Here is a 26,276-nt window from a genome sequence, read left to right as displayed (position 1 = left end):
CTAGGGACTGTGACAAGCAGCCAGGCTTGGAGCCCACCCGCATGCAACACGCTCTGTAAGTTCAAAGCAGCAGCTGTGCCTGAAGGAGCCAAGTAGCAATACCTGAGCTTGACTATGAAGAACAAGGAGTTTAAGCAGAAGGAAGCCCTGAGAAGAGTAATGAAAAAAAAAAAAAAAAAAAAAAAAAAACAGCAAGAATGTGAAAGGATTGGCAAAGCCACAGGAATACAAGCAGCTTGCTGGAAAGTGCCTGCATGGGCCCTGGGTAACAGAGGAAGCAAAGCCGGTGCCTTGTGCTTCCCTGTGTTCATGACCAGAAAGGTCTTCCTTTGCGTTACATGAATGGAGCAGTTAGTCACAGTAACTGACTGGCAAGTATTATTAGCTTATAATGCTAGGTTCTATCACTTCCCTTTGAAAAGGTTCCAAAGAGTTATCAGTAAGGCCTTTAAAAAAATTCATTAGTTATAAAAACTATAAATGTTTTATGTACCTCACTCCCAAAGCCAGCAGCTTGCTCAATGAGGAAACCTTAGAGACCCTCCCACTAAAGTAAGGAAAAAGACAAGGATGTCATTAACTCCACAACTAGTAACACTGTTCTGAAGATACTCGGCAATGCAATCAGAATAGAGAAACCAATACAGAGTCAATCAAGCAATCGAGTTTATCAATGATTGCTTTTAAAAGTATGTGCCCGTAATTTTGAAAATATCTCTGTTGGAACCAGTGGAAGATCTACTACGTCTTGCTGAGCAAAGACAATGTACGAAGTATTAATCTCCAAAATATTTGTACCGTGCACTAAAACAAAACTAAACAAATGCCACCAAAAAAAAAAAAAAAAGAACAGAGAAAACTCACTGAAGAACAAGAAAAGAAAAAACAAACCATTTGCAGTTGACACTGATAATAAACCTGGGAAACCAAAGAGAACAAATGATAAACTAACGCAAACGATAAATAACTTCTCTCATAAAAAGAGAAATGTAAATTAAAACTACACTGAAATACGATTTCTCACCCACCGGACTGGCAAGACCTACTGGCGAGGCTGTGGAAACAGGCACTTTCACACACTGCTGGTAGGAGTGCAAAACGGTGCAAGGCCTATGAACGACAATTTTGGACCATCTGACAAATCTACATATATATTTACCCTTCAACCTGGCAAATCCCACTTCTGGGAATTTACCTGAAGATACACCCCCAACAATACGGACGAAGTGTTTAACTGTGTGGTGTTATGAAGTCTACCTGAGTCCCTGAAAGCAAGGAGGCTGGAAAACAGGATCCCTCTAAGGTAGTGCATCCAACAGAGCACCTTGGATACAAAGGTTTATAAGATGATGCTCATGGCTGTTATGCCCAGAGCATGCCTCAGAAAGCTCAGGTCTTTGAGATAAATCAGAGACCATCAAGAATCTGTAGAGTTCTGTACGCTCTGAAAACCCTATTTATATAAGGAAATGATGTAAACACATGCATGACTTCATTTTATGTACTTGCAACTATAAAGAAAGAAAAACAACATTCATATACCATAGTTCAGCTCTACCTATTTCAGTGGTACCTTTAACGTGCCTTCTACAGTTATTTAGAAGTAACACGTCTAGAATTTGAGAGACAGATAAGCATTAGTTACAAAAGGCTTCATTTAATCCTTCCAACGATACTCTATAGGAGGTACTGTTGTTATTCCCATTTTATAGGAGAGAAAATTGAGGAAGTAACATACCAGTAATTTGTCTAAGCTCATAGCCACTAAGTGGTAAAGCCAGAATGTTAACTCAGAAAATCCTGTCCACAGCTCTTGTTTTTAACCACTACATTCTGCTGTTTTTTAAACATCTTACACAAAGCGTAAGATTCCTAGCTTGAGAATCCAGTGGTATCAAACATAAAATTGTTAACTGTATATACACGCTAACTTAAGGATTGTGTGACCTTTTGGGTAAAAGGTAAAGAGGATGCAACACAGTAAAATAGGTTTTGATAGGATTAATAAAGTAATGACAAAAACAAACATTTCTTTCTGGAAGTAACCGCTCAATGTAGAAGAGAAGGCGGTCTCAAGTCCTGCATCTCTAGATCCTCCACTCACTAGCCAAACGGTCCTGAACAAAGGCCTTAAAACGTCCTGGGACTGCAGGATTTTCATGACATCAAATCTATCAATGTTTTTTCTTCTGTGATTTCTTTTCCCCATCGTGCCATTACTATTCCACTTAGTAAGTCCTCTCCTACCAAGAGAACAAGTTTGGGTTTTGTTTTTAATGATTTGGGGTCTTTTGCTATTGTTGTTTCTTACTTTTAATTGTTTAAGTTAGTGATCAAAGTATGGCCCAAGAACAGGTCCTAGTCTACCAACTGTTTGTTACCATGTCACAATGAGATTAAGTACAGAACCAGAAAGTTCACAGAAACTTTTGTAACAATCTGACAGGGTAATTTTGTGTCTTTTGAATCTAATAGATAAATTTGGACTTGTATGTTTTATAAACTAACGTAAAACAAAACACACATTTTTCCCCAGAAGCGGCCTCCCCGCCTGAAGACTTAAAGTCTTGAGTGTTAATTTCAATTCTAGATCCTCCACTCACTAGTCTAGTGGTCCTGGGCAAATGCCTTACTGTCCTAGGACTTCAATTCTGTACGAAGAAAAGAGGGATTCTAACAGCTACACCTCACTGATTTCTTTCCAAGATTTGAAGGCTAAATTAAAGAAAAATCGCATGTGAAAAAGTCCCCGCAAACTGCCGACCTAGTACTCAAATGTTAGTTGGATGAGACTTTCAACAGAACTTTTTAAAGTTCTATGGCAATATAAGTCCCAGAATAAGCAAAAGCACTGAAAACATTTTAAACACTAGTAAGAGAAATCTGTAAGGGGAATTACTCCATTTTAATAAGATGATAGAAAAAGGCTTAGAGAAATAATGCCTTATAAACACCAGCTTGGGTGATACTGCTACATCAATCAGCCAAGCTTAAATTCCTTACAACATGTGTCAGTCATATGATGCTGGAGGTTAACTACTTGCTCCCTTTAACAAACTCGGAGTTAACTGAAGACCTCAGATTAGCAAAGATTAAGTATCACAATATTTACTACCCCTTTTCTATCGTCTCCCATTAATTTTTCTGAAATTCATTCCAGTTCCTCTTCTACCAAGGCCATCTAGGAAGTACTTACATCAATAATAGCCGCTGCACTGCTGTCTAGATGTTTATACAATTCATATAATACTTCTCTCAGTTTCTTGATTGTTTTCTTATTGGGCTGAAGTAGCATTGCTTGAAAGTTCACTGGCAAACCATACCTTAGAAGGAAGCAGAAACACAGTTTATAGTACAAGCAAACACATAAACAAATTTTAAGGCAAATGTTCACTCACTGTTCTAATCACGGTTAAAGGGGAGAGGGAACCTCATTTTAATGACCATTTTTACAAGTTCAACTAATACACAGAGAAACTCAGACCTTCTCTGCCTCTCTTTAAAGTGAGTACCAATTCTCTTCCAGGAATTACGTTAATTACTATTTAATTTTTAAGGTAATCTATGAATAACTTCAGGAAATACAGATAGTATGTAAGCTCAGCATATACTTTTGTAATAAAGAACATGAGATTGCCCATACCTACTATGACAAAGGGAGGAATTTAAAAATAATGAACATTGCTGCCGGTAAGTTATTTAACTATTCCTATTACAATCAACACGAACAGACAATCACAAAATGATTGAGGTTTTTAAGTATCTCCAAATGTTAAAGTATCTTAGGTTAATATACCAAAACTACATGTAAAATATATGAGGAGCTTCCTTGTAAACAAAAACCCATCAAGTCGACTGGGACTCACAGCAACCCTACAGGACAGAGAAGAACTGCCCCACAGGGTTTCCTAGGCTATAATCTTTACAGAAACAGACTGCCCCATCTTTCTCCCACAGAGCAGCTCGTAAGTTTGAACTGCTGACCTTTCCAGTTAGTAGCCGAGAGCTTAACTACTGTGCTTCCAGGACTCCTTCTTTGTAAACAAACATTGGCTAATATTTCATGATCTACTTTTAACTTAAATGTTATGTAAGAAGGGATCCAGAGAGTACAGCAGCGTGAGTCTCTTTCTCTAAACCTGATGTTAAGGGACAGGACTAATATATACTTTATAAGCTGTATGATATTGACAATTTCTCCCCGATGATTAGCGCTCTGGTTTCTCAATTCAACTTCACATTATTGGACTATGTTATAATGAAGGACCAATGTAAAGGGACCTAAGAGCTGGAGCCCCAAGCTTCTCAATTTACTTTCTTTACCTTAAAACAGACTCAACAAAAACCCTTAATGCTTTCACATGAATCCAAGCGATAAACGCCTCACTGAAATTCACTTTCAGCCACCGCACAAGCGGTCCCTATAAAAAGGGGGGAAAAAAATCAATCACCAGAAATTTGAAAAAGCAATTAGAACAAATATTTTTTAAAGAAACAAGTATCCACTCAGGAATCTACAGAGAATTAAGTCTCCTTATATTTCACTTAAAAAAAATACGAGTATTAGTCTCATTATCTTGGGCACGTTAAATTAAAAAGTTAGCTACTACTGCATAACTTTAACAAATATTAAAATGCATAGAACCAATTTACTACATAGAAAAAGGCATATGTTTTAATGAAAGTAGTTTAGAACGGGACAAAATATAGGGGTGTCCTAGGTTTGAAAACCAAAACCAATACTTTAAAGCATCTAACGTATTTAAAATATAATTCAACTTACAAACAACCTCCTGTGAACAAAGACAAGTAGTTACATAGGCAAGTCACTTAATACCCGTAAGGCCTCAGTTTTCTCATCTGTAAACTACAGGGGTTGATACAGATCTCTAAAAGCTGTTCATGAGCTAAAATTTTAATGACTTTATTACGTAAATTCTTTTTGAACTTAAAATATTTAATATGATTTCCACTACTAAATTAAAATACCTCTGTAAACTAACGGATTTCAAATAACTTAATGCCTCCTCTCCATTATTAAAATAAATATGTATTAAAAGATATACATTATCAATTCAGTTAATAGTTACTTGGACGACATCAGGCACATTTGGATATACCAACCAATTAATTTAAGCAAAAATTATTATTTAAAAAAAAAAAGTTGAAAATCTTTGATTAAAATATGTTCTTAACAAGGGTTTTAGATCTTCCCTAACAAGCTGGTTATATTGAACATTACTGGGGTAGTTTTCTCCCAACAGAGATGATGTGGTTTATAAAGCACTTGTAATCATTTAAAATGGTATTTGGTTTTATTTGCTTTCATATTACAAGAGAAACACATCTTCACTTATCACGTTTCCCTCCCACACAAGCTTTTAGTCTTCACAGTAATCCTACTCTTGCTGATGGCAAGAAAGTTGATAGCATCTTTGATTTTCATAACTCCATCCCTGCTCCCCATTATGCCTGGAATACTAACTCTTCAATGATTTAAATACAAATTGCTTCAACAGAAGATTGAGGCATTAAAAAAACTTGCCTCAAGAAAATAAAAATTCTTACTGCAAAAAAAGGACTTTATTATTTAACTGAAATAATACCCTACTACAGGAGCATTAACTAAAACAATGCATTTAAAATTAAATTTTGATGAGGATTTAGTAGGAGGAGTAATTAATTTTACGGTCTGCCTTTTGAGATAACTACTCACAAATCTAAGCTTGCTTAGAGAAATTTCATTCCGATTATTCAACAGAAAAAAATAATCGAAACACAAATGTCTTAAAAGCAAAATCAGAGAAGCTTTACCTTCTCTTAAATCAAAGCAATACCACTTTTTCTTGTGCTTAACATTGATAATACTAAATATTAAGAACACATACAAATTGCTTTTTCTTGTCAGTAGAAAGCCTGTTCATTTCTTCTTTATCTGCTTTCATCTCCTCTTCATTATACTGGAAGTCACGAACAATGAATCTAAATTTGGGAGGAAAAAAACAAAACTGTTCAAGCAATGTACAGCTGATTTAACAAATTCAAAAACAACATAAAAAATAATAATTATCTTACTTGTTTTCCCTGGCTTTGTGTCTGAAGTCATCAACTGCCTTCCTAAACAAGGTGACATTACAAAGGTAGCTGTCTTGGTCCTCTGAGAGAACGCTATGAGAAAAAGTCAAAGTCCAGTTAGAGATTTACATTTCCTTCTCTCCTTCACATAAAAGGCAGAATTCAGAAACAGGGAGAAAGAGAAACAGTGGGGTCTAAAAGCCCTCCCCAGCACCTCAATTCTATCCATTTGCATTGCTTCAAACACTGAAGATATTAACTCATTACGTAACTCAAACCGTGAAAACCATGATTTTCTACCTCTATCAGTACCAGAATGACCTACGCAAAACTGTCGAGTAGGTGGCTTGTTTCCAGTGTCTCCTTCCTTCCTTGTTAACTACCTTCTTCTCTTCTGGAAGGCTACTTCTCATCTCTCCATCCCGGCTCATCCCCAGTGAGCCTGGCCCACCCTCTCTGCACTGTCAGTATCTCAAATCTTTCCCCTCCCCACACCCTAATCAAAAATTGATAACGTTAACTGTCTACGTAACCCCTGAGTAAACACACTTTTATGCGTCTCAGGGGTCCGGTCTAGGCGTTCGAAGGTCCAAGTGGAGTCAGAACTTCTATCTGGTCACAGTGTATGGACATCACCAGAAAGAGCTTTCCAGACACATCTGCCAGGAAATTTTAACTGTCAAATAAATTTGTAATGCTTTGGGGAAAAGTTCATGTACAGCATGATTCTAATTTGGTTTTCAAAAATTACTTATATATGGAAACCCATATGCAAGGTCTACATAAGGCTCACGCTGTTCAACAGTGATGGTCTTGGGGTGGGAGAATATTACATATTGGTGGTGAGGGTCCTCTTCACCTTTTTATTTTTCTTGTTTCTGGGTGTTTTTAATATGAAGCTTTGTTTTCATTTACAAGGTGTTACTTCCACAATCAAAAAGTAATAAAGGTTTTACAAAACTGAGGAAGTGCTTGTGGAATTCAAAGATACTTTGTTAAACACACACATACACACAAGAGAAAAGAAAAAGCTAGTTTTGTTTTTCCAGGAAGCCTAAGAACTGCCTGGTTAGCCAAGTAAATCCAGGGGGTAACTACAACGCTTAACCTCAGGATGCTTTTAAAAACAGAACCCACCCTGGCTCTCGTCAGCCAGCCGCAGGGTCTACCGCCCCACAGTGTGACCTGCAGACACCGGCAGGAGTACTGATGACTAGAATCACAGATGTGTGGAGAAACTTAACTGCTCTGGTTTGATAACGTTTAAATTTCCTTTCAAACTTTGCCTTTCTCAAAACTATGACCCTTACTTCTTGCTCCCAGCGCCTATCACGTCCAAAACGCAGCTACCATGTGGACAGAGCTGGTAACGATAAAATATATATATATATATTTTTTGCCAGGATTGACTCAGTGATGTGCAAATTGGTTGAGATCGAGACAAATCCAAATCCAACTTGACAGGCTACAGACCCATAAACAGTATTCTACCATTATCATATTAATCCTTCAAATTTATACAGCACTTTGCTATTCTCAAGGTCCTTTCAAAAGCATCTGATGCTTGGCAGGGCCGTATCAGCAAACAGGCTGTCTACTACACAGAGTGCCATCTGTCACATGGAGACCTGGGCCACAAAGTTGCACAACTTACTCAAAACCCTTACACTGAAAGAAGCCAGTCTTGTTTTATGACTAAATCCCACTGCACCGCCTTATTAAAATAAGATTAGCATTTAAACAAGATTAAAAATCATTTGCTTTTCCGTCTAATCTTCAAGAAAGATATTTCTCAAAACCTTATAAAAAGCAAACAAAAAACCCACAAATTCTGAGTGTGATCAATTTTCAGTCATTTAGCACATACTAGGCCTCCATACATGTGCCAAGCTCTTGGTAAACATGAGGAATAACCACTAATTAAGACATGTTTCCCTGACCTCGAGGAGATGAGTCTATAAAGGAAAAATGTATATAAACAGATTACTACAAATAGAGTTTTAAGCACTACAGTAAATCCTGTGAAAGCCAGAACTTGCATAAGACAGAAACCTGTCAGAGAAGGAAAACTCAAATATTTTCCACTAAACAGAGAGTGACAGAAAAGCGGTGACTGCACTGTGTTAAAGGGGTGGAAAACTTGGAAGACCCAGAAAAGTAAGGCAGTCCCGTCAAGTTCCAGCTCTCACGTGTTTCACTGTTTAAGAGATGCATATGATATATTGGGGGGAAAAAAGGGAATGAATAACTCTGCCTGAGGGGTACAAAAAGGCAGTGCCAAGTGGAAGTTTGAAAGACAGGCAAAGGAGAGAGGAAAATTCCAGCCACACTCCCACATGCAAATGCATGCAGGTGGAATAGACAGTGTATTTGGAGAGCTACCAGAAATTTAGTATAGCTGAACACAGGGCCCGAGGTGTGTATGTATGCTGGGGGTGGCAGTAAAATTGAAGAAGAACAGACAGGTTTTTAAGTGGGAGTAACAGATGGATTTGTGTATCACAAAGAGGAAAATGGCAGTAATGTGGAGGACTGGTAAGGGGGGAAATGCTGGAGATAAGGGGTTAATGGCAATTACAAAGGTCCTGGCGAGAGAATGGAAGCCTAAACTGAGGCAGCAGCAATAAGTACAGGGGAAAAAAAGAACAGTTTAAAGTAGGCCAACAAGAAATTTTTGATAGTTGGCCATTTTTGACCTATGAAACAATCACTTCATATGGTTCAACCAAATACCACGGAAGGCGGTAATGACAATTGATTAGATGGGGGCTGAGGGAGAGGTAACAAGTCCAACATGACTGACTACCATGCTTCTGGTTTGGATTACCAGGCAGATGCCGCTGCCACATGCTACAAGAGAAATGACCAGTTTGAGACTGGGATTGGAGTGAATGCTGTGATACTGGTGACTACCGAGGAACATCTGCACGGAGTGGTCCAGTTGGAACCTGGTTATGCGGGTCTGAACTATGGAGGGAAGGCAGGCTACAGACAGAGATTAGAGCAATGGGTGCGACTGAAACAGGCTGACAGAAGAACAAACTGCCCTGCTAAAATGGAATAGCTTAAGTCTGGAGTGGCCAATATTCAGGGCTACCAGATTCTCTCCAGCTCACTCAACAATATAGGCATAGATAGGAAACTACAATAAAGATTCAATCAAGGTTTAAGAGTTTTCAGAAGGTCATAGGGGCCAGAGCTGATGGTGCTGCCAAGAGAATGTCTGAAGTGCTGACTAAGGAGTCTACATCAAAAAGAGAGGAAGCATGATTCCGAGGAATCAACAAAGACAATGCAAACAAAGGGCTGGGGGATTGGAGATGCAAACAAGGTCAAAGAGTAGGTTCAATGGAAGTGAGGAAGATGGAGGAAAAGTTTTGGTCGAGGAGCTGGATTATACATAGGTTCCAGAAGTAAAGCCTTGCTAGTGGCTGGGGCTGAGGCCAATAGAACAGGCTGTAGAAGTCAAGTGGAGGTGACAATCCATGGGCTGCAGGCACCAGGGAGCTGAGAAGCCAAATGTTGGACTGATTTTAAACCAAGGCAAATCAAGGTGATCTTAAGTGATATACGAGACCAAGGTAAAGAAACAAAATGAAAGCAAAGAGGAATGGAAGATGAGAAAGTAACATCTTTTAATGACTAAGCATGGACTTGACGCCTCCCCAGATGGGATGCTGTCCAAGAGCTGTGCTTGAAAGGGGGCTTAGTACAGTTTAACCTAAAATGCAGAAGTTCTACTAGGTTCAAATAAACAGCCCAAACTCTCTCCCCCTTTAGTTTAACTATTATGTAGAGCTAGTAGCACTATCTTCTAACAGATGCAACTAGGCTACAGGAAATGAAAATTCAACTGCTTGTCAATGTTTTTCAGGTATTTCACAGCATTATCAGTCACCCATATAACTACTAACGCTCTCCGGAGCTTCCCACTGCTAGTTCTCTCTCTCCTAAGAACTGCCATCCCCTCTGCTCACTCCTACACCTGTTCTGTTGCCTCAACCTATCCCTCCCTTGCCTTTCTTTATAAAAGTTATCTTTTCAACCCCTGCTGCAAAACACAGGAACATCTTTCCTCCATACAATGGCTAGTATCACTTTTTTCCAGGCCTTCCTAGCTAGGATCCTTGGCTTCGTTTGGAATTCTAGCTCCCTGTAGAGCACCAGTGAGTCTGTGGTGCTGTTTCAAAGGGCTGGGAACTCTCACCAGGTCAGAGTACACTTATTCGTCATCCATAAGACAAGCACTGCCTGCATTAAAATGTTATTGTTTGACATCTTCTTTCCTTTAAACTTACTAACGCGATTTTCACAAGATCCGAATCTCTGAAGAAATATTTTTTTCCAGATACGTGCACATACCTAATGACATTACTTGTGCTACAAGCATCTTGTATCTACAAAATTCAAATTTTTTAAAACAAAAATAATACCCAAGTATCACCATTGACATCTTAAGAGTCTGTTTTCATTTGGGGGTCACAAGTCACTTGCCCCCAAAAGAAAACTCCATGAGAGGGTAACCTGTTTTCTGGAAACCTTAGAATTCTTTTTTTTAAATAATTTTATTTTGTTGTTGAGAATATACACAAAACATACTAATTCAACAATTTCTATATGTACAATTCAGCGACACTGATTATATTCAAGTTGTGCAACCATTTTCACCCTTCCCTGAGTTGGTCCTCTCCCATTAAACATAAATTCACTGCTCCCTAAGTTTTCGACCTAACCTTTCCAGTTGCTGTTGCCAATTAGATCCCATATAAAGAGATCTTAAGAGAGCACAATGCTTAAGGCAGACAGTCTTTACTACTTAAGCTAAAGTACTATTTGGTTTTAAGAAGGCTTTGGGGTATTTCTGGTTTAAGGTTTAAAGTCTCAGGGCAATAGTTTCAGGGGTTCATCCAGCCTACATTGCTTTAGAGATTCTGGATTCCATGAGAATTTGAAATTCTGTTCTGCGTTCTTCTCCCTTTTGATCAGGATTCTTCTATAAGCTCTTTCATCAAAACATGCAGAAATGATAGCCAGGCACCTTCCAGTTCTGGTCTCATGGCACAGGAGGCGATTAGCTACACATTCCACATACTCCTCCTGTTCCTGGACTCTCCTCCTTCCTCTGCTGCTCCAGGTAAAGTGATATTTTTAAAGCCCTTCTTTAGGAAAAAATCTGGGTCTACTTAACTAGCCTACACACCACTTACCTGGAAGTCTGGCTTCCCCTTCCCCTTCACCTGCCACCTAGACAGAAAGCCAACCTCTCTGACTAATCCCCGATAGAGCACAGGTGAGAACGTGACCTCTGTCAGGATAAATCTCCAAGTAAAAAATTATCAAGGTACAATCTTAGTCTTTAGTTCACATGTGAAGGGCTGGTATGAGAGAAAAGGGCTGGTTTTATCTCCCCCAAAATGGGGGAAAAAATTCATGATGTGCACAGATTTGTTTAATTCTAAAATATTAACATTTGTGAAACTACAATAACAACTTGTATTATTGCTAGTTCATATTTTGCATACCCTACTGAGTCTGAAAATAACCTCATGAGATACACAGAGAAGGTACTATGCTCGCTTTATAGATAAAGAAAATGAGGCCCAGAGAAGTTAAAAGACTTACCCCAGGTCACACAGCAAGGTGGCAGCAGAACCAGCATTATAGCTCAGATCCCTGGATCCAGGACTCTATCCATTATGCTAAGCTACCTCCCATATGACACAATGAAACTGGAAAAGAAAGTACTTCATGGGCCTAGCCTTACTAATACTGCACTAATACTGCTTACCTCTTTACTATCTCCTATACCTTCCTTCCACCAGGCTGCCCCCTCCTGAGGCATATACATACAAAAGAATCCTTTGTGGGTTGCATATACCCTGTATTTATTTATTTCCCCAAGGAACACTTCATGTGGCAGTGGCAGAACATAAGAAAAAGTAACATGTATAGTCAAGAGAGTACAGGGTCTGGAGCTAATAGGCCTGAGTTTTAGTCCTAACTATGTCACTGGACACATACGATCATACATCTTAGGCAACTATTTAACCTTTCTGCATTTTGACTTCCTCATCTAGGAGAATGACAACTGCCTAAATCACTTCACAAGATTGTAGTAAATATCAAACTAGACAATATATGGTAAATCCACAAATAAAAAAGTGCTTCGTGAAAGTCTGAATTTTTTTTTAAGGAAAGCACAGATTGTGTAAATTCTAGGCTCACTGGAAAGTGATGGCGAAAATATGGTGGTAGAAGCTGTACTCTGGTAGAATATTCTCACTGCCATTCTAATGTACATCCTTTACAAGGTAAAATGAGAAATCATAGCCATAAGGCAGGTATGCAGTGAATACTGAATAAAGAACTTACAGAAGGTAGCACAGTGCAGCAGAAAAAGTACCACACCAGAGACCTGGGTTCCGGTTCTAGCCCTGCCCTAATAACATGTGTGACTCCGGGCTAACGACTTCAGCTTCATGGCCTCAAACTTCTACATCTATAAACATGAGTGGGTTTATAGATGCAGAACAGGCTGTGTGCAGTCCCTTCCAGATATAAAATCAGACAGTTAGAGAAAATGTAACTCCTTTATTTGCAAGGTAAAAATGATGGTTCTAAAACTATAAATTTGCTGCAAAAGAAAGAAAAGTTATTTCCCAATCCAAACTATAAAAGGAATTCTAGGAAGTGAACAGCTTTACAGAGGCTACTACTTACTTGCTAGACCTTGGAACGACCATTTCAGCTAGTGTTTCATACTGTTTAATCCAATCATTGTGGTTTAACCTGCAGAGAAAGTGCAATAAGCACTGGAGAAGAATACATAATTCTACTTCTTGCCATACCCAGAAGAGAAAAAAGTTATGAGACAAATAGGAAATTCAGCTATAGCAAGTATACCTCAAACCTAACAAAAAAAATCTTTCTAGTTTCCTGAGAATGAATTCCAAATACACTGAGTAAAGCAGGAAGTACAGCTCACCACCCTCTCATACCCAGTAACTGTTGCAAAAGAGGTACATCCTAGGACTAAGCTTGGAAAGGAATAAAGCGAAGTTTAGGTCCTAAATTACTTTCAAACGTTATGATGGATATACATTATCTCATTAAAAAAAAAAAAAAAAGACAATGTTGAAATCTCTACCATTTCTATTAAGTGGCCATCATGAAGGGTTGGACAAAACTATATTTACTGGATATACAGAGTACCAGGAAGTATTACGTAAGTAAAGTGACAGTAAACTACATCGCCAAGAACACTGTGTAACCACCTTCTCTAGAGGCCACTGGCTTTTAGGGGTATGGGGAGAAACAACTATGCTTGAGATGTAAAATTTAGAGTAAGAAGTACTTGTTTCATTCTGCTATACAAAGGGTCGCTATGAGTTGGAACTGACTCAATGGCACCTAACAACAATAACAACAGTGTTTACAGGCCAGGACAGAGAATAGTGCATTACATAAGACGACCTAGGTCTTATGTTTCAATTATAGTGTACAGAAAACTACGAACACTTCTAGTTCTAAAAACAAATTTTAAATAAAGGTTGTATGAGACAAACCTCTTATTTAGGCAAAGGTTATTTTCCTACATGGTATAAAAACACAGATACAGAGACATTTACCACAAATAATCAGTGTTCCAGTATAGCAGGGAGGAGTCATCTAACTAAAACACAAAGTAAAACTTTCAGAACCAAACCCTTAGTTTTAAGCCCTTCTCCATGCACAAAGAATAATGCAGAAGCCTATATTCTGCAGTAAAGAGAAAAAAATACAGAAGTCAGAGAATACTGCAGCCACTGTAAATTCCATGGGGGTACCTTTCCCACCCTTTGCCAGGTGGTATGTTAACAACTCAAAGTTATCCTATAGGACAGAGCAGAACTGCCCCATAGGGTTACCAAGGCTGTAATCTTTATGCAAGCAGAGACTGCTACATCTTTCTCCCACAGAGCAGGGTGGTGGGTTTGAACTGCCAACCTTCTGGTTAGTAGCTGAGTGTTTAACCACTGCACCACCAGGGCTCCTAATTCATCCTAATCAGTCATAAAGACTTTTCAGAAAAATGAATACAAAGACTTCTCTTACTTTTTGAAAAATCTAAAATCTGTATTAAAAAAAAATTTTTTTTAACATTATTTAATTTTTTAATGAGTCAACTCCACCAAGTTACTAAAACTGATTTGGAATCTCTATTTATAACTGGTATCTCCCTTACCAAGTTATGAACTAAATTCTACTGTCTGTGTCACAGGAGTACATGTTGGCTGACGGAGCGAATGCCAAGGTTACACTGTTTACACTTAGGTTTTATGAGAAATTTCACGTTGTCATACCAGATACTAACATTGTTCTTGTATTTTAACAAGTAAAAAACCTTTTGTAACAGACATACTTTGGAACTACCACCAATAATGTGACGAGATACTCCGAATCAAGAACAAAGTCATCCTTCTTCACAATTTCCGCTAGGCTTCGAGTTAGCAAACTTCCCCTGAAGAATAAGAAAAAAAATCACTAGGCCAATAATTACATGCTGCAATTATGTAAATAACTCTGTGCTAGAATAACGAAACAGCAGCTTAATCATATTCACACACACTACATACATATCTCAAGAGAGTGAGATCAGCCTTGGTTAACATTTTTATTTCGTAAGAAGTCAAAAATTAGCAGAATGTTTCCCATCCTGCAACCAAAAACCTGTCTGTGAAACTTACCAAAAGTTGACTCTAGTATCTCCCTTTGTAAAGTTGCCTCTAGTATCTCCCTTTGTATTTGCTTTATTTTAACTCAGCTTTTCTCTTGATTATACATATGACATCTTGACTGGGAAAGTGCTATCCATTAGACATCAATTAAAAGTCTACTTCATCATAATTATGAAATTATATCATCTAAGCATGAATTCTGGTTTCCCTCCCTCTCCTTGGGTATCATTTGGTACCAGGCAATTTTGGTTAGTTAGCACAATAATCAACTCTTTCAAGTTAAGTCTTCATTTGGTCTTCCAGTATAGCACCCAACCAATCTCCCTCGAGAGAGAAATGCGCAATCTCAACAGTTCCATTCTTAAAGCTACACTTGTAGTAGTCATACCAAATAAAAGATCAACCAAAGGAAGTATGTCCTATTTTTAAAAAATCTACTGTGTGAAAATCTAAACTTGGAAAATAGGTAGAGAATCATTATTTACATCATAAAAGGAGGGTTCTTTTAAAGAATTCTTGTATAGCGCCCTGGTGGTGCAGTGGTTAAGTGCTCGGCTGCTAAGCAAAAGGGTCAGCGGTTCAAACCACCAGCTGCCCCACAGGAAAAAGATGTGGTAGTCTGCTTCCATAAAGATTACAACCTTGGAAACCCTATGGAGTACTCTGTCCTATAGGGTCACTATGAGTCGGAATCATCTTGACATCTACCGGTTTGGTTTTTTTGGTTTCTACATAATTCTTTTAGGCAGCAGATATGCAATTAAACTACGATTTGAATTTTAAAAAATTAAATTTAGACAAATTTTCAGTGAAACACCAAATGAATAATGGGATTAAACCAGAGCCTAATTCTATTCACAAGTATTAATTAGGAAAGAATAATAAAGCAGCCTCCCACCTGCTTTAATTAGCCTATAGTCTATAAAAAAAAAAAAAATTAAAAAAAATACACTCTGATTACAGAAACAAAATAAACCGGAATTTTTAATATCACAATGATATCTAATTCAATACCTGTTAGAATGTTTCCCCAATTTTTAATATGCACATATATGTGATATGCTTACGCATTCTTTCGCTCCAAATTCTGAAGGTTCCCTTTCAGGTTATTGTACGCAGATGCTCGAGATTTCAGGTCATTGTCAATCTGAGTTACTCCCTTTAAAAAAAGAAAAGAAAAGAAAAAAAAGGCAATATTTCCCTAAAATCTGCTTCTACTGATACAAGTGGCTGTATTTTAACATTAACTCTCACCAAAAAAAATCATTAGTTCCTGATCTAAGAATATTCTATTACTTCAAAGCATACCTCTAAAAGGCCATTTTAAAAATAAGCTTATCTTTAAATATGATCATGATAATTTCAGTATGAATCTTTTCTACTAATAATATTTTAGTCCACACGTATTTTAATTATTATTGCTATACCAAACCTGTTGCTGGCAAATCAATTCTGACTCATAAGAACCAACAGGACAGAGCAGAACTGCCCCATGGGGTTTCTAAGGCTGTCATCTTTATGGAAGCAGACTGATACATCTTTCTCCCAAGGAGTGCCTGATGGGTTTGAACCACCGACCTTTTGGTTGGCAGCTGTGCCACCAGGGTTCTTGTATTACTTGCTACATCCTGTGAATGGAATCTAGGTCACTGGGTTTGGAGATTACTAATTAAAGTCTCCTGTTCACAAGGCTGAAGGGTTAACTTCTAAAAAGAACTAAATTACATAAGAGAATTTCTTTGTTCACAAATCTACTGTCATTACACCAAATATTTTCCCTACAAAATTAAAAATTTAGTTGAATTTGTTTATAAATGTCACCAGAGATGACTTTTTTCACCAGAGATCTTTCAAAAAGATCTCCAATAACTTAGAAAAAAACAAAATAGTAGATTTAAAACTTTAAGAGCTGGTTTCAACTCAAGGCTGTACCACGGTTAGCTGCGTGGCACTGGGGTAAGCTGCTTCACCTTTAAGTCTGTTTCCTCATCTGTAAAATGGAGTGTAAATATTGGCTTAGATCTGATACATACAAAAAAACCTTTCTAAATACTGTTATACCCTTATAACCTAATACAGCAATTTTTCTGGCTCTACTCAAAACATGGCTCACTAATCATTAGTTTCATTTTAATCAGATACACTAATGTAAATGAGTTACTTAAAATTAGAAGCAGTATCAATTTCACTTGTACAAGATATAAAATGTACATTTTTCTGTGCCTTAATTTTTTCCATCTCTGAAATTATAAGGCTGAAGGATTTCCAAGGTCTCAACTTTAAAATTCCAAGATTGTATTTTCCTAATAGCACTGCAACCTACCCAAAAGAATACAAGATGTTAAGTAGCATGTGTTTCACGCTGATTAGACTGAATCATATTATATTAAAACTGCTCATCTCTAACTAGCCTCTTTTTTCCTCCCCCCTTTAAGCATCAACATTCCACTTTCACAGAATGGGCTGGCTCAATTTTTAATTCTAAATGTAATAGGAAAACCACTGGTGTTAACTTGAATTTAAGCACAAACCTAGTGTTTCAAGTGGTTTGTTACCAGGTAACCACAGCTTAAAAGGTTCCTTTATTATAAACATCATCCTCATGAGTGACTATAAGATTTCTACTGTGTAACTTCCTGCTCACAATTTTAATTAACCATGGTTCAAATTTTTGTTCATTTTTTTTTTTATTGTACAATTTACTGCTTACTGAATAAAAGAGACTACACTTTTCTGTAGATAACCCTGCTCTGAGGAATTTTCTCAAGCTGAGTAATTTTACGCATTTAAAACACGAGGTCTTTAACTATGTTGGCATCTCCTGCCTGGAGGGGGTAGGGGAGAGGGCATTAGAAGCTGGCGAAATGGACATGAAAAGAGAGAATGCAAGGAGGAAGTGGGCTGTCTCATTAGGAGGAGAGCAATTGGGAGTATGTAGCAAGGTGTATGTAAGTTTTTGTGTGAGAGACTGACTTGATTTGTAAACTTTCACTTAAAGCACAATTAAAAAAAAAAAAAAAAAGAGGTCTGTAATTCAATTTGTCAAGGCTTTATATGAAGTCCTGATGCCAGCTTTCCTTTAACAGCCTCATCTTTTCGCTACTCTACCATTTACCTAATGCCACAGCTAATCTTTTCCCTAGATTGTACGTGCTCCTCCGCCAGCTCCAGGACCTTATAAATGCTGCTCTCTTAGTCCCTCTCTTCTTTGCCTTCACTCCGTGTCCTTTCAGACCCTGCTCAAATATCACCCTCTGTAAAACTTTCCCTGCCTCACTAATAGTTCAGTCCTCTGTGTTCCCATACCACTCTGCCATTATGTTTCTGTAACTATCTCTTTGGTTCTTTTCCTCACTCTAAACTCAATTTGAAGGTTATGGGCTGTGTTTTTCCATCTTTGTATTCCCAGAGCCTAGCTCATATACTTGGCACATTTAACGTACTCAAAAGTACATGAAGAATTAAACCAGCATTAAAACTGAACTTTTCTATTCAAATTATTTTACACGTTGTCCTTTAAGTCATGCATGCCCTCAGATCTTAACAAGCTAAACCATACTTTTCACCCTAACCAGGCCATTAAAATTGTCGGCAAACAATAGGTCCTTATAGTTTGTGATCAACTGCTAACCTAAAGGTTGGTGGTTCAAACTCACCCAGCAGCTCTTCAGGAAAAAGGCCTAGTGATCTGCTTCCTTAAAGATTACAGCCAAAAAAAATCCTATGGCACAGTTCTACTCTGTTCCACATGGGGTTGCCATCAGCCAGAACCAACTTGACAACAGTGGGTTTCTTGGAGTTTTGTTTTTTTTGGGGGGGGGGGGTCTATTCATCCCATTATAATTTCTGCTAAGAATTTTACATTCTTTCTCAAGCTCAAGGATTCTCAATATAAACTTGTTGCTGTCAATTCCGACTCATAGCAACCCTATAGAACAGAGCAGAGCTGCACCATAAGAGTTTCCAAGGAGCAGTTGGTGGATTTGAAGAGCTGACCTCTTGGTTAGCAGCTGCAGCTCTTATCCACTGCACCACCAGAGCTCCCTCAATATAAAAGAAAATTTTATTTTGGAAGTTAATGAATGGGCTTCAAGGTTCACGTACTCTCTGAAACTGTGCACAACACCATGTGATACATGAATATGTGCATTTTCCTGGGTAGAGGATCAATACTGCATAGTCACAAGGGGTCAGAGGCCCCAAAAGGTTTATTGTCTTTTATCAGTTATTAGCTGCTGTCCTGTTGGCCCCAACTCATGGTGACTTTATGCATAACTGAACTAAACACTGCCCAATCCTGTGCCATCTTCGTATCTTCAGTATATTTGAGAACCGTACATCCAATATACCTAAGTGACTATTAAGAAGCCCTGGTGGTGCAGTGGTTGAATGCTCAGCTGCTAACCAAAAGGCTGGCAGTTCGAACCCACCAGCCGCTTTGTGGGAGAAGGATGCAGCAGTCTGCTTCCATAAAGATTTACACCTTAGAAACCCAGTTGGGCAGTTCTACTCTGTCCTAAAGGGTCGCTATGAGTTGGAATTGACTTGACGGCAACAGGTTTGGTTTTCGTTTTTAAAGTGACTATTACCATCTACCTGAATGACTCATAAACCTTTAACAGATTCCAATTTCCAGTGATCTCAGTTGCTGTTAAACCTTGTATAAATAATAATTATGAATTTTAAAGTTACTTTTCTTGTTTAAAATTTGTTGACGCAATGTTTAAAAGTTAATGAGGCAATTAATTACATAACTTGGATAATCTACCCATGAAGGTGTTAAATATACATATATATCTCAATAGAGTTTTTTAGAGCAGATTTAAGTTTACAGAAAAATTGTGCAGAAAGTACAGAGTTCCCATATACCCTCCTTCCCCCTAGCAGTTTCTCCTACTTTTAACATCTTACATTCCTGTGAGTTATATTTTATAGCATCTTTTAGTAAACTTATAACAAGAACACCTCCTGTTTGTATCTGACAAACAGTTAAGATGCCTTGTCAAAAACCTACAAAGTATTTCAAAGCAAAATACTTACAAAATGAATCCACCATAAATCAGTGTAGCCTCCCTGTCTCAATTTTGCTCTTACCTTGGCAATTATTTCAGATATATTTTTCAGGGACTGCTTGATTGGGTATTTGGCCATATCCCACTGGAATCTTGTTATATAGGTGACCAAGTCAACTGAAATGAGGGAATCAATTACTGAAGATGAAGAAATGAGCTTTTTTTATAGCTTGTTACACACTAATAAATTTTAATGCTGAAAGTGGCCTTAAAAAAATTAGCAAAGATCTTATTTCTGTAGAGTCCTGATTAAGCAAATATGGAACTATATTAAGTAACAGGAATTAATCAAAACTCATGCCTTGCACTCTAGTCAGATCTTTTCTTCTGAATCAAAACTTTACATATTAAGACACTTCCCCTATTTTGATGATTTAATAAATGGAATATGCATATACCCGTGATATTCCTCACATAGAAAGAGACATAAATATTAACAAGCCAATTCAAACTGTCTCCTCAACAAGTAGAATCTGACAAAAGTATGTTCTTTCTTTGCCAACTTACCCAAACAAACTGAAAATGAACCTGCCGGTTAGAAGTATGTGATGACTGTTTCTAGACGTCTACACTGGGCATAGTCTACACTACTTGTAATCCTGGGGGAGAGGGGTGGCGCAAACGTTACATGATCGACTACTAGCTAGAAGGTTAATAGTTTGAACCTACCCAGAAGCACCTCAGAAGACATGCCTGGCAATCTGCTTCCAAAAGGTCACAGCCTTGAAAACCCTATAGAGCAGTTCTACTCTGCCGTGGGTCGGAATTGAATTGGCTCGACACCGACTAACAACACACTTCAACAGTCTTCAAAACACAGATCCATTCACTTTCAAATAGGGAAAATAAAAAATGCAGAGCCAAGAAGACACCTAAACTACTTGGAAGTTTAGGAATCAAGACAACTTCACCCTCAAATCTGACGGGCTCAAAGTCAGAGAAACCAAATGTCGAGTATGACAGAGCTAACTGACAACACAGTTCCTATCAAAGTATCTTTCTCTCTGACGTCTCCTTACATAATACCCACAGTCAAAAACATGGACGATATTCCGAAAGTAACATTAGATGCATTGTCCCACAAACTGCTCACCCGTTTCACGTACTAGACTGATTGCCCTAGTTCATCAAATACCTAGAAGATCAATAAAGACACCATAAATTAACACATCTCCCTTCTGTTCTGATGTCCCAAAACACAAATCAATGGACACAGTAAAAAATTAGGTCAGATCACTACAACAAAGGATAAGGATAAATTACTATCTTTTTTATTAAATAAATATTTATCATCTATTTACAAAAAGAAATGAAGTTAGAGAACACTGGATTTAAAATATAATGACCTTATCACAGCAGGCAACACAGTATATAGTTAAAAGAAACAGTTACTTCCTATTACGATGACTTATAGCACCAATGATGGACCTAATTTAAAATGAAGCAAATGCTAAAGTGGTATTTCATAAGGAAATAACAAGTATAAACGACAACAATAAGGTCAAAGCTATCTTTACAAAGCCGTTATTAACACATAGCAAACTCTAGGTAAATATTAGTTTCTAGCTACAGAGTGGTCAGCAGCCTAATATTTTATGAGTATTAACAAAACCCACTGCCATTGAATCAATTTTGACTCATAGCAACCTTATAGGACAGAGTAGAACTGCCCCATAGAGTCTCCAAGGCTATAAATCTTTACGGAAGCAGACTGCCACATCTTTCTCCCATGGAACAGCTGGTGGCTTCGAACCACCAACCTTTTGGTTAGCAGCTGAGCACTCAACCACTGCACACCAGCGCTCCTTAGTGAGTATTAAAGTATTGACATATTCAAATTTGAGCAGAAGTATTACCCTGCAATAAAATTACAGGCAGTCCCCAACTTACAACATATTGGAGTTATGACAAATTGCACTTCTGACCATCCTTTTTTTTAATATTTATATTGTTAGTAGTATTTACTACATACAACATTACAGCTTGTAATTTGCTGATGTCATCGTATCTGTAAGCTTATATGTAATGTTTTCAACCCTCAAAGACAAAAATCAGATTTATAAAGATACTGATAATAAAAGGGAGTAATATTGAAATCTAAAAAAAAAAGAGGTATTAGACTTACATCGGAACCAACTCATCATGGAGTTGTCAAAATGGAACCCCGTGGTAAATCAGAGACTACTTGCAATAATTTTATTAATCTACTATAGTTACAGCAGCTGGGTGTTATTAAATATGAAAAGCTAGAGAAGACAGCAGGTATCCAACTGGAACAATGCTAAGTCACATAAATTGGAAACTTACTTGTGAGTTAACGAATAGATCCTGGAAAAAACTAAGGTAAATGTTTGTAACACTGCTTCTGGGGAAGACTCGACATCCACATCGTTAACCATATTATATATTACATAAGACTGTCTTACATTAGATTGCGTTTCAGGGGATAAGATGTAACTGGCAATATCGCCAAAAGAACTGTAACAGCTTTCTAACTATATTTACATCCTTATCTATAGGATTTTTTTTTTAACATTATTTTTTATTTTTATAACTAAGTCATTCATTTTATTTAAGTCAATGATTACCAAATCAAACATGAGCTTACCTCCATTGGCCAAGAGATTCTCCTGAACTTTATCTTTACTATCCTCTAATACATCAGCCATATACTGGGCCACTTTTTTTACCACCCTTCAAAAAAAAAAACAATTATTTTCAGAAAAAAGACCTAAATTCCATGCTATTCAATAAACACATTACATTAAGATATGAATTTGACTATATATGCTCATCCCATCCATTATACTTATACATGTATAATACAGAACTAATGGGGTCCTACCTCCTATAAAACATTTTAAGAGTAAAATGGACCAAGATTTTGTTGGATGCAAAAATTAACTGGAAAAAAAGTGGTGGGAAGCTAGTGAGAAACAGTCTGTAAATAGCCATACATTATATGAGGAGAAACTGGACAATGGATCAGACTGCAAGAACCAAGAACAAAGGAGGAGTCAGGGATGGAGCATTTATCAAGTACCCAGACACTGTGCTTCCTCATAGAACACAAGGGATATGACAGGCAACAGAACACAACCACAGAGATGAAGAATGAGGTCCAACATTATTCATTATTTATTGAGCATCTACTATTTACAAGGAACTGTGCTATAGAGAAAACCATACTACCATAACTACTGAGGCAACAAGACTTCAACTTGTCAATCCCTTTATAAGTAGACACCGAGGTATAAAGAGATTATGTGACTTATCCAAAGTCACAAGACTGGTTGGAGCCTGATGTTCTTTTCCCCATAACACGTCCACCTATAGGCCCTGAGTGGGATATAAAATTACACAAGACACAGTCACTATCTTTACATTGCTTAAAATCTAATTGGAAAGATATCAAAGTAACACAAATTACTAAATATAAAGCAATGTGTAGTAAGTGCCAGCTGTTACAAGGAGACTCATAAAGGAAGAAGGGATCATTTCCAGGTACTGTCAGTAAGAAAGCATAATGGCTCTTGAGCAGGGCAATGGAATGGGATGATGGAAAGAAGGCATATTCTTGCCACAGGGTATCATATGAATCAGAGATTAGAAGAGGAGGAAAAACAAGAGGCATTAAGAGAAACTGACTTGAGACTGAGAGGAGTTTCATACTGAGGAGGAGGGGAGGGTGGGCTAGGATAGGAAAGTAGGCTGGCACCAGGCTGCAGACAGAAAGGTAGACTGGAGCTTCTAAAACCTGGACTTCAGACAGGGGTGTAGCATAATGAAAATGGGGCACAGGACAACTATTCTGATGGTTATACGCACAATGGCAGGGAAGGGATAGCGGAAGTTAAATTAAGACATGTGTTCAATAGTTTAAACATGAACCAATAGGGCCATAATTTTTTAAAATATTGACAACTTTTGTGCTTCAAAGGACACTATTCAGGAACATGAAAAGACAACCCACCCCCGGACTCTGATAGCCCAGAACTAAAACCATTCCCGAAGCCAACTCCTCAGACAGGGACTGGACTGGACTATAAGACATAAAATGATACTGGTGAAGAGTGTGCTTCTTGGCTCAAGTAGACACCTGAAACTAAGTGCGCAGCTCCTGCCTGGAGGCGAGATGAGAAGGCAGAGGGAGACAGGAATTGGCTGAAATACAGGGTAGAGAAGGGGAGCGTGCTGTCACATTGTAGGGAGAGCAATTAGGGTCACACAACAATGTGTTGTAAGTTTTTATATGAGAAACTAACTTGAACTGTAAACTTTCACTTAAAGCACAGTAAAGAAAAAAGAAAAAGACAATCCACTGAACGGGAGGAATCTTTGCAAATCATATACCTGATAAGAGACCTGCAAGCAAAATATATTTTTAAAAAAAAAGAACTTTTACAACTCAATAAAAAAAAGATACCTCAATGAAAAACTGGACAAAGGATCTGAACAGACATTTCTCTAAAGAAGGTATATAAATGGCCAATAAATACATAGTAAAATGCTCAATATTATTAGTTCTTGGGGAAATGCAAATCAAAAAACACAATTTACCACTTAACATCCACTAGGAGCCCTGGTGGCACAACAGTTAAGCACATGGCTGCTAACTAAAAGGTTAGCGGTTCAAGCCCCCCAGCAGCTCTGCAGGAGAAAGACCTGGTGATCTGCTCTTGTAAAGATCAGAGCCAAGAAAATCCTACAGGGCAGTTCTACTCTGTCACTATCAGTCGTAACAGACCCGATGACACCCAACAACAACAAAGGATGGTTATAAACAAAAAGCCAGACAATAACTATTGGCAAGGATGTAGGAAATGGGAAACCTCATACATTGCTGCTTTGGAAGTTCCTCAAAAGATTAAACATAGAGTTACCATACAACCCAGCAACTGTACACAAATGTTCACAGCAGCACTATTCATAATAGCCAAAAAGTGGAACCAACTCAAATGTCCATCAACTGATAAACGGATTAATAAAATGTAGTATATCCGTACAATGGAAATATTATGCAATAGAAAGACACAAAGTATTGATACATGCTGCGACATGTACAGATCCTAAAAACATTACACTAAGTGAAAAAAGCCAGGCACAAAAGACCACATATTGTATGATTCCATTTAGATGAAAAGTCCAGAATATGCAAATCTATACAGTCAGAAAGATTAGTAGGGAAGGGACAGAGTGACCGCTCGTGTACAGGATGTTTGCTGGGGGGAAAATGAAAATCTTCTGAAATTGGTTGTGGTAATGGTTACACAACTCTTGCGAATATACTAGAATCCAATGAATTGAACACTTTAAAAAGGTGAATTGCATGGCATGTGAATTGTAACTCAGTTAAGATATTATTTTAAAAAGAATCATTTTCACACTTAAAACAGGTGCATTTTAGTGTATGTAAATTACACCTTCATAAAGCAATTTACGAACAGGCAAACAAAAAAAAAATCACCATTTTCTAAAACCATTCTAATAAGCAGAGCGTACATGCGATAATAAACCCAATGTCCAGGTAGCTTAATAACAGTGGCTCGTTTTGCTCTACTCTATACAAATGAAGAAGTACATTACCCTTCTACGAATGCATCCAGCTTAGCCAGTTCATCTGACAAACCGACCAGGACATCCAGTGTGCCAACCTAAAAGAGAAAGACAGCATTTTATCATTTAGGTTTCCTCCTATTTTCTTTTACAAGATGATGGACATCTTGATCTGAAGGGCCCAGAAATCTTAAGTTCTTCACATTTTATTTCATATACTGCAAACATGGTTAAAAGACCAAAGTTTGCCAGATCTTTCAAAAATTATTTATATGTACAAGATAATCCTCTAATTTATGGGTACATCCTCCATTTAAGATGTGAAGCCTCCTCCAAGGCAGGCCTATTCCTCTGCTCGCACTACACAGTGATGGTGGGTCACCGGAAGTCATGCTTTACAACAGGGGCTCTTGAGCAGACTCTGAGGCTGACGTGTATCACAAAGTCAGGAATTGAAATTCGTATGCAAAACTGTATGTGTGTAAATGCGCATGTTTTGGAAGAAATGTCCAGCTTATATCAATGTCTCAAAGGAATCCATAATCCAAAAAAATACAAGAACCAGTGATCACATATTTCTTAAACCAGCGCTGCCTATGATTGCTTCACTTAACTAGCAAAACATAATCTTTTCCGTCCTTTACAAAGGTTCAGTCAACTGATTCCTGGCAGTCTGGTTCTCTTCAATGCTGCTAGGTTATTGATCTTCAATAATGTTAAACACATCAATTAGACTGAATAACTAGGTTAGGTTTGCCAAGTATGATTAAGTAGGTGCTGTCATTAAACATTTACAACATTAGTGAGCATTATATAAAAGAAAAATTTATTCACTGTGGTATTGTAAAAATATATT

General features: G+C 37.7%; 1 protein-coding gene across 3 annotated transcripts in view; it reads right to left on the bottom strand.

The window, feature by feature from the left end:
- ATP6V1C1 (ATPase H+ transporting V1 subunit C1) overlaps positions 1-26,276 on the bottom strand; it is a 106,682-nt gene that overhangs the window by 3,700 nt on the left and 76,706 nt on the right. For all 3 annotated transcript variants that reach the window (XM_064267985.1, XM_010588438.3, XM_003408425.4), the window contains exons 3-12: positions 25,451-25,518; positions 22,473-22,558; positions 19,887-19,981; positions 15,860-15,951; positions 14,477-14,575; positions 12,796-12,864; positions 6,076-6,168; positions 5,889-5,982; positions 4,324-4,421; positions 3,197-3,323 (exon numbers count right to left, since the gene is read on the bottom strand). In XM_064267985.1, the coding sequence (XP_064124055.1) occupies positions 3,197-3,323; positions 4,324-4,421; positions 5,889-5,982; positions 6,076-6,168; positions 12,796-12,864; positions 14,477-14,575; positions 15,860-15,951; positions 19,887-19,981; positions 22,473-22,558; positions 25,451-25,518 (921 nt within the window). The remainder of the gene's footprint in view (positions 1-3,196; positions 3,324-4,323; positions 4,422-5,888; positions 5,983-6,075; positions 6,169-12,795; positions 12,865-14,476; positions 14,576-15,859; positions 15,952-19,886; positions 19,982-22,472; positions 22,559-25,450; positions 25,519-26,276) is intronic.

The sequence above is a fragment of the Loxodonta africana genome, chromosome 14 (genome assembly GCF_030014295.1).
Source record: "Loxodonta africana isolate mLoxAfr1 chromosome 14, mLoxAfr1.hap2, whole genome shotgun sequence".
Taxonomy (NCBI): domain Eukaryota; kingdom Metazoa; phylum Chordata; class Mammalia; order Proboscidea; family Elephantidae; genus Loxodonta; species Loxodonta africana.
This window is presented reverse-complemented; position numbering and strand designations above follow the sequence as displayed.